This window comes from Rhea americana, unplaced genomic scaffold, assembly GCF_003343005.1.
Source record: "Rhea americana isolate MKP2758 unplaced genomic scaffold, rheAme1 scaffold_172, whole genome shotgun sequence".
NCBI classification, from domain to species: Eukaryota; Metazoa; Chordata; class Aves; order Rheiformes; family Rheidae; genus Rhea; species Rhea americana.
In genome coordinates, this window is record NW_028185839.1 from 1777354 (window position 1) to 1785519 (window position 8166).

General features: G+C 53.3%; 1 protein-coding gene and 1 long non-coding RNA gene across 3 annotated transcripts; both read left to right on the top strand.

Moving 5' to 3' along the window:
* Window positions 1-31: 31 nt before the first annotated feature.
* On the top strand, window positions 32-1070 carry LOC146598030 (uncharacterized). 2 transcript variants are annotated; one of them, XR_014895352.1, is made up of 2 exons: window positions 32-614; window positions 703-1070. It is a non-coding gene; the product is annotated as an uncharacterized LOC146598030 (long non-coding RNA). The 2 variants fall into 2 exon arrangements; XR_014895353.1 differs by having other exon boundaries at window positions 708-1070.
* Window positions 1071-6546: 5476 nt separating this feature from the next.
* On the top strand, window positions 6547-7734 carry LOC146598031 (metallothionein-1). The gene is made up of 3 exons (XM_085301055.1): window positions 6547-7044; window positions 7121-7186; window positions 7467-7734. The coding sequence occupies exons 1-3, from the start codon at window positions 7014-7016 to the stop codon at window positions 7559-7561; spliced, it is 192 nt and encodes a 63-aa protein (XP_085157181.1). The 5' UTR covers window positions 6547-7013; the 3' UTR covers window positions 7562-7734.
* Window positions 7735-8166: the final 432 nt, after the last annotated feature.

Sequence of the window (8166 nt, forward strand, 5' to 3'; positions counted from 1 at the left end):
AGTTGTGGGGTGGGAGGCGCTGGAGGGGGCAGTTGTGGGGTTGGCCAGTAAGAGGGCCAGGAGAGCAGAGGCCGCGGTGTGTCCGCAGGTGCTGCAGCCGGGGTGTCTCCCATCCCCACGCCGTCTCCGCGTCCCTCCCTGCGCTCCAGCCCCACACTGAGTGGGGCAGACGGGTGCTGCGCAGGGCTGGGTCGTGTGGTGTAAGCCTGCTCCTGCAATCTGGGACAAATCATGGTCCCTCTGTTTGTTCCCATTTGCATTGCTAAATTGTGTTAATGATACTTATTAGCTAATTCTAACAGCTGTTTCACAAGGTGAGGCGTATTGACATTGTTCACAACTTCATTAGCAGTCGATCTCTCTTATTTTCAAGCCAAGAAAATTTCAAACCAAGAAGAAAGCCAGTGAAAATGAATCATGTATTTAAAACACACCACGTTGTCTGGGAAAGGGCAACTTCAAAGCAATTCTGCATTTGTTCTGCTTTTTATAGGTTTATATGTCTATTTTTATAGGATCTATTATTTCTGGAGTCAGGGGAAGCTTGTAAACCTGGATCATAGATTGCAAATACTCATGCAGTGTGTATGCCTGTGAAGGCACCAGCAGAAAGAGTGCGTCAAAGCTTAAAAGAACCTGTATTGATAGTGAAAAATACGGTTTCCAAGCAGTCACCTTGAGGAGTGTGTTGTTTCTCCCAAGGCCAGAAGGCATTCTGCAAACCCTTCGCTGGCAGAAGACCTTACACTCCCAACGACGGGACGACGGCAGCGTATCGCGTGTGACATTCCTTTTTCGATTAGCCCRGCAGGAGGATAACAGCAAAATACTGCTCCTAACTAACGTGAAGGACCTGTCCAGAAGTGAGTTTGGCAGTGCCAATGAAAAAAAGAAACACAAGAGGCATGATGAGGACTTGAAAGTTGGTGTCTCTTGTCATCCGTGTTGTACACAAATTATCCCAGCTTGAATACGCTTGAATATGTATAGCTTGGTGTTTGCAAGTGGGAGCATGTAAAAACAACTTGCTTAGAGATTTTGTATAATAAAATCACCTTCCCCTTCCGTAAGATCTTGCACTGGGCTTTGTTGCCGCTGGCTGTCTACGCTTCCACCCTCACAGCTGCAGGATTGAGGACCAGTTCACCTGTACAAATGTTGATTTTGGTCCCAACCTTGGCATGTTTTTTCGTGCTGGCTGATAAATAGACCCATATACAAATTTCTATGAATACCCAAGAGTCAGATCTCCTTCAACAGACATCGGGGCGGAGGAGGCTCAGTGCCAACCTGACTCTGTGGACCAGTTCTTAAAGCCAACGACGCACTGAGGGGCGAGGTGGCATCGCACCCACCCACCCGCCAGCCTCTCCTGCTTAAATGGCTGCTTGCAAATTTAAAGCTGGATAAGAGTGAAGACAACTTTTGGCACAGGCCTGAATCACGTTTCTTGATCTGTTGCAGGCTGGCTTCCACCTCCTCGCTTAGCTCTCCATGCAGGCGTCAACGCGACAGACCATTGAATTGAATCTTGAACCACCGCTGTGAGAGAAGACTACGTTGTCCYTGTTTGAATACCCATGGGATTGGGATATCCATGGGGAAATCGCGATACGAAGGGTAAGGGCTCTGATTCAGCAAGGCATATRCAGACTTTAAGAATTTAAGGAACTATGACTGTCGCCGTCTTTAAACTAAGCAGCTGTTTCTGCGCTGAGGTGGGATCCAAGCGATCTTGCCAAGGTCACGGAAAGAGTCAGCAGCAAAACTCGGAGCAGAGTGAAATCTGAGAATTGTCAGGACTTTAGCTGTACAGTCTTAGTTAAATCATCCATTCCTTCACCAAAGCAGCCGTTATTTGTGCCAGGGGAAACAGACTCCAGAACACAGTGTCTGAGCAAACTGTTTGTGCTGGTGGTTGCAAAGGGTCATCGCGCTCGGGGACACAGCCAGGGAGAGAGGTGCGCGTTGACGGTGGTGGCCTGACAAGCACCTACCTGCCCAAGTGCCTGGGAGCAGCCAAAAGCACAAATATCAACCGCAAATATCTTTTAGGGGGCCGGCACCCCCCCAGCACACCACGGCCAGCACCGGGGGCTCGGCCGCTCTCCCTCCCCAAGGATCRGAGGTGGGAGCTGCACCCAGCAAGCTCAAGCTGGGAGCAGAAAGGAGGCCACCACGTTGCACCGCAGTGACACAAGGCAGCAGCACCAGCTGGAGGCAGAGGGAGGTGGAGAAGCGCGAAGGAAAATTACAGCCAGCTTATTTTACCCACRTGCATGAGACCTGATAAAATCGCAGGGCCAGTATTCACCTTGTGCGCTGGGTTTCCACTAAAAGCATTGCAAAGTGCAGGGGAAAACAGGGTAGGAAACAACTAATTTTACCAGTCACCCTAATTCTGACAGGCAGACAAGAATACTGATGTCTCCTCTATATTTTCCAGTGAAAAAATAAGGGTTATTTCTTAAGGCAAGTTTGGATAGTAGGATCTGCTGAGCACAGCCAAGTTATAGGCGTTAGCTGGAAGGAATATTAGCACGTAATCCAAAACAGTCGAGAACAATCTTTATAGGGAAGCTCTGGCTTAAGGTTGTGACTGTAGAAATTACTGAAGTACTCTGAATAACATGTGATTATGGTTTAAAAAAATAATTCTAACACTGCAACTTTCTGAGGTGGCACAAATACCCCATGCTCTCGGAGTGGCATACAAATTTACCATCTGCCACTGCTGCTGCACCGCTGCTTAAAAGCGTGGCGGAAAATCGTCGTCTTCGTCACATCGCAGTGCGAGAGAGGAGGTTTGAAARAAGATGTGCTGGGACAACACCCCTGTCTCTAAAAGGGCTACTGAATCACACCAAAGGGAAGACTGATTTACTTCTAGGAAAGCTGGCTGGTGTTTCCTGGTTTGCATTTAGAAATACGTACTGTTTGCAACACAGGGAATGAATGATGCAACCTTGTGATTTTTTGATTTTTTTTCTTTTTTTCTTCCTTTTTTTTTTTTTTTTTTTTTNATTGGTCAGCAGCAGCTTTCCTGTTCTGAATGTGAATGATAGGCTCTCAAAGGGAGCATTCATGTGAAAAGTAGAAAACCAAAGTGCAAAGTGGGCAGCAGGGATCAGGCCTGGCTGCCTTTCCGGAGGAGATAAATCATGCAACTCCAAATTTGAAAACAACATTTTTCTTTTTTAATTGTTTTTATGAAGTTTTCTGGCAACTCTATCAATGTGGCATTATACTTTCGGATAATGAGGTGGCAACCGTATGAAGCATATTAAAGAGGGTGTTTTTCACCTTTTTGAAACTACTGTGGATAAGCGCGGTTTCCAAAGCCAGCTGTGCAGTGGGTCTCCTCTCCTGATCCAGCTTTGCGTAACAAAGCGCAAAGGCATAACACCGATACGAACTCCAGGAAGCAACAGGGTATTTCCAAAGTCCAGAAAATGCTGCTGCCCTCTCAAACAAAGTGCTCACAAAACCCCAAATTCATCCCCTAGCAGTATAAAATGTTATTCTTTCGGGCTGGTGTAAACCTGATCAAGCAAAACARGAAAAAATATACACTCATGTACCATTATACACTAATAAAATCATAAATATATGAAAATTCAAGYTTCTCTCTGAATATGTGTTATTTGGGCTATAAGTATTATTTTACATCTCTAATTATGGTATTGACTTTTGTGTAAGTCTGCAATATGGTTGAATTGTGCTGCTTGTTAAAGCTGTAACTCAGTATTTGCTGGCTCTGAAACTTTTAAGACTGAAATCCTAACCTTGCTGTACCTTTTTAATATTCTTATCCCTTCATTTAGAGAGTATGACTCTGTACAGCCTGAAGACCGGTCACTGAGATGCACACAGCGACTGTATGCAAAGTGCAGAACTGGTTCTCAGAGCCTGGCCTGGCACATGGCCCTGCAAACGAATCTTTTTGCAGAGATTAGGATTTTCTCGGGATATTTTTAAGGTCATCTATGACAAATCAGTAGCATCCGGTCCTGTCTTCCCCCCTTTGGTTTTTGAGTTGCAAAAATAACACCATAGTTGCTTTGTTATCTAGGAAAGTCAATGCTGGTGTAAAGGGTGGACRCAAGAGTCACCGATGCCTTGCAGACACAAGCATCGCTTGCGATTTAAAGGACATGAAGGCAGACTACATGGAGAAACTGGCCTTGATAGCAGAGCAGGATCTTTAACCACCCAGGAGTTGTTTCCTGGCAAAGACATCAAACATAACTGAAAATTCATGGTATCCTTATCTGACTGGCAGGGATCCTCCTGTTCAGTCTCCCATGTTGAGATCCTAAACCCTGAAAAATGCTCAGCTATCTAACAGTGAGGAGCTCAGCAACACGTTGTCAGAAATAATCATCTCCGGCCCTTGGAGAGGGATAGCTGTACGGATTGCGGGAGCAGGGAGGAATGAGCAATGCTGACTACGCACCTGAATATTTTTTGAAATTAAGCAGGAGGAGAAGATTGAGCCTGGTTGAGCAACAGCAAAGAAGCTGTCGCCGTTTTAAGTGGCTTTTCTCCTTTCTCCCCTCCAGGATTGCTCCTCTGCCTCGGAGAAGCAGCCTCCGCGAGCCGGAGCTGGCGGAGCAGACCGAGCACTTCGCACCCGTTTCCATGCCAAACGAGCTCAGTTCTCGCCAGGCCGGGCAGCCCAGGCACTGTTCAACCCCTCGGACCGGCAAGGAGAGCTCGGGAGCTGCACCCGGCCCCTGCCTCCCCCCAGAGCAGCGGCCGAGGGAAGCACTTCGAGCAGGGCCACCAGTCGCAAGACTTTTGGCCCGTGCAGGGTTATGAAGCCATCAAGGAGGATATCGCATCCTCTTAGCGTACATGTTTATACTGAGGGGGCTGATGGTCTGCAGGCTCAGACAAGTGTCTGCTCAGCACCCCGGGGGATTACTCATCAGCCTTCTCTCAGCTTCTAATTCTGAAAATTAGCAAGTGGAGGGAAAAAAAAAGAGAGAGAAAGAGCGAGAGAAAATGCCCAAGGTAACGATACTTGGAAACTTCAGGTCGTGTTTCAGCCAGGGGAGGAGGAGAGCAGTTTGAACAGGTGAGTTTGAAGTCTGTGGGAACCTGAAGAAGGAAAAAGGAAGGGAAGAAAAATATAACGTACACTGGGAAGCACTGGAGGGGTTTGAGGCAAGGAGCAAGAGGGCAGGAGAGCGAAGGAGGAGAGGGGAGGCTGCTGGTACATCTGGGGACCCCCTTCCTTGGGGAAAGGTCTGCAGGCTCCTGCTCTTGCTGGCTCCTCTGCCCTCTGGCTGGAGATGGCACCCGGAGCAGGTGGGAATGTGGACGTCACCGCGTGGTGGGAGAAAGCAAGGTGAAGTCCTTTCGTTTCTCAGCCAAAGCTTCATGTGTCCTCACCCCCTTTCTCCCCTTGGGGGCTGCAATTGTGCCCTCATTAGACCTCGAAGTAATTCCCATTAACATTTATGAGAGCTTCGTGATTAAGAGACATCAGCGCTTTCACCCTGCAGACGTGCCCGAACATACCTCGCCCAGCCCAGAACTGCCCGTCGCTGTGGAGGAGCTCCTGCCAGGAGACACCGGCCATCCCGCTTCTGCTTGCGCCGGCCCAGCCAGGAAAGCCGTCCCTGGCAAAAACGCACCCCAGAAACCGAGGAAACGAGGAGCAGCCTTTTCACCAGGGCCAGCAAGGAGTCTGCAGGGTCACTCTCATCCTAAGGGAGCCGGCTGCCTGGGTGATGCCCAGCACGGTATCGGTTCAGGGTTTTTTTTTGATTCCTCCCCTCTCTCCTTAAGAACAAATRATACCAACAGTTTCACCAGGTCCTCACCACGTTTCTTTTGAAGGCAGGAGATTTTATTGATACCTAGTTTGAAGATAAGAAATAGGGAACAAGCTGAAAGTCACTTGCCCAGAGCCCCAGAACGAGCCGCTGGCAGAGCCAGGCTCGGAAACCAGGGCTGTCGAGTCGCAGCCCGCCGTGCAGCCCGCCGGCTTGCAACGCGGATCCCAGGCAACCCACATCAAAGCGTCACGCAGAATACGAAAGCTTTGCCTTATTGCAGGCGGTGCAACTTCTTTTTAATGAGAATCTGGCTAATATCTTTATGGCAGTGAGCAGGTGCTCGATGAAACCCTCCTTTTTTTTGCTATAGGCTTTATCACAGGCTGGGGRGACCCACCGAGGAGGGCGTTCGCGMGAGGCGCMAGCCCGTGCTGCGTCCTCGCCGATGCCCGAGCTAGCTAAGCACCGGCGTGGATGTGTCCTCGCTGCCCTGCGGTCACTGCTCTCGTCGAGGCGTAGGCACAAATTTAGCAAGACTGGCAGCCCCTTTCTGAGCGGCTCAGGAGGTAAAACAGACCCTGGACCGAAGTCCTGGTGGAGAGGTGATTCCTCCTCTTCCTCTTCCTCCTCCTCCTCCAAAGTAGCTGGCAAGCACCAGCAAAACAAAACAACGTCAGCACCCACTTCCTCTGGTGTAAACACTTAGGTTATCAGCCAAAAATAACCTCAGGTACCTGTCRAAGGACAGGCTGGTCTGCTTCCACGGTTCGTGGCCCTTCCCCGGGGCTCAGTGCCCCAGCCCCCGGTCCCAGGGGGGCGTCCCGGGGGGGAACGTGTGCCCGAATTGCGGCGCCGCGGCTCCGCTGGCCGAGGCCTATCCCCCCAAAATCACGGGTCGCAACTGGGCTGCGGTGCAGGTCGCGCAGCGCCGGGCCGYCCATCCCGCCCCGAGGTGGGCGGCAGAGGGCCCGGCTGCGGCGCAGGCTTAGCCCCCTTCCCCTGCCCGCGGCGGCCGGGCCGCGTCCCCGCCGGGCAGCGAACCAGCGCGGCTGGGCCGGGCCGGGCCGAGCCGAGCCGGGCCGTGCCATGCCGTGCGCAGGCCTGCGCGGACGGAGGCGGAGGCTTTTGCATCCGCACTCTCCCGACCGGGCATAAATAGGCGGCGGTGGCGGGGGCCGCTTGAACACCGCATCCCAGCCGCCTCCGCCGAGCGCAGCCCGGGCACGCATGGACTCCCAGGACTGCCCCTGCGCCACGGGTAAGCGACCCCCTCCCCGGCGCGGCGTGGCCCCCGCGGCTCCGCTCCACTCCCCTTCCTTCTTTGCACCTTTCAGGCGGCACCTGCACCTGCGGCGACAGCTGCAAATGTAAGAACTGCAAGTGCGCGACATGCAAGAAAGGTAAGCGGTGCCCCGCGGCCCGGGAGCGCGCCGGCGCTCGCCTCCGCCCGGCCTCTGCGGGGTTTTTTTTTCCCCCGCACTGCGCATCTGTAGCCGTGCTGAAGCAGATCAGGCTCCAGAGTGTTTTTTTTCCCAGGGATTGGTTTGTTCCTTTTGCACACACACCCCCCTCCGCCCCCAAACGTCTCAACCAGCTCTAAGTGTCCCCGCGGTCACCTCCGGACCCTAGCGCGACCCCCCCCCCGGGGACATCCGCGACGGGTCTCTGTCCCCGCTCTAGGCTGCTGCTCCTGCTGCCCGGCTGGATGTGCCAAGTGCGCCCAAGGCTGCGTCTGCAAGGGGCCGCCGGCCGCCAAGTGCAGCTGCTGCAAGTAGGGGCCGCCGGCAGCCCCTCTGCCCGCCCGGGAGCCTGGAGGAGGAGAACCTGAGTGTGTGGGGGGTGTTTTTTATATATATRTGTGTGTGTGTCTGCTCAAGTGTCTTTATTTGTCCTGTGCAACGTGTAATAAGCTTCCTGAATAAAGTGACATGTATATAAATATCGACAAGTGACCAAGTGACCTGTCGCTGGTGGCTCCGTCGGACGCGGCAGTCCCGACGGTCCCCCCCCCCCGCCCCCGCGGCGATTTGGGGGCACACGCTGGCAGCTCCCTGGGAGGAAGGGGGCGCCGGAGCCGGGCTGCTCCTCCCGGGGCTGCGGCGGGGGCGGCCGTGCCGGTTTGCCCGCGCACACCAGGTTTTCACCGCCGGGAGGGAGATGCTGCGCCGCCGCCCCTGCCCGCGGCTCCCGGCACGGGCCTGCCGCCCGGCGTTCCCGCAAAGCGGGCAGGCGCCGCTCATCTCCCCGTAACCCTTCCCGCCGCGGAGCGGGCCAGCTGTGCAGCGGAAACTCCCGGGCTGGGAAACGGGCCGTTTTCCTGTCCCGCTTCCAGGGCAAACGGCCGCGAGCGGCGCAGGGCGCGCAGCAGCGCACGGCCACC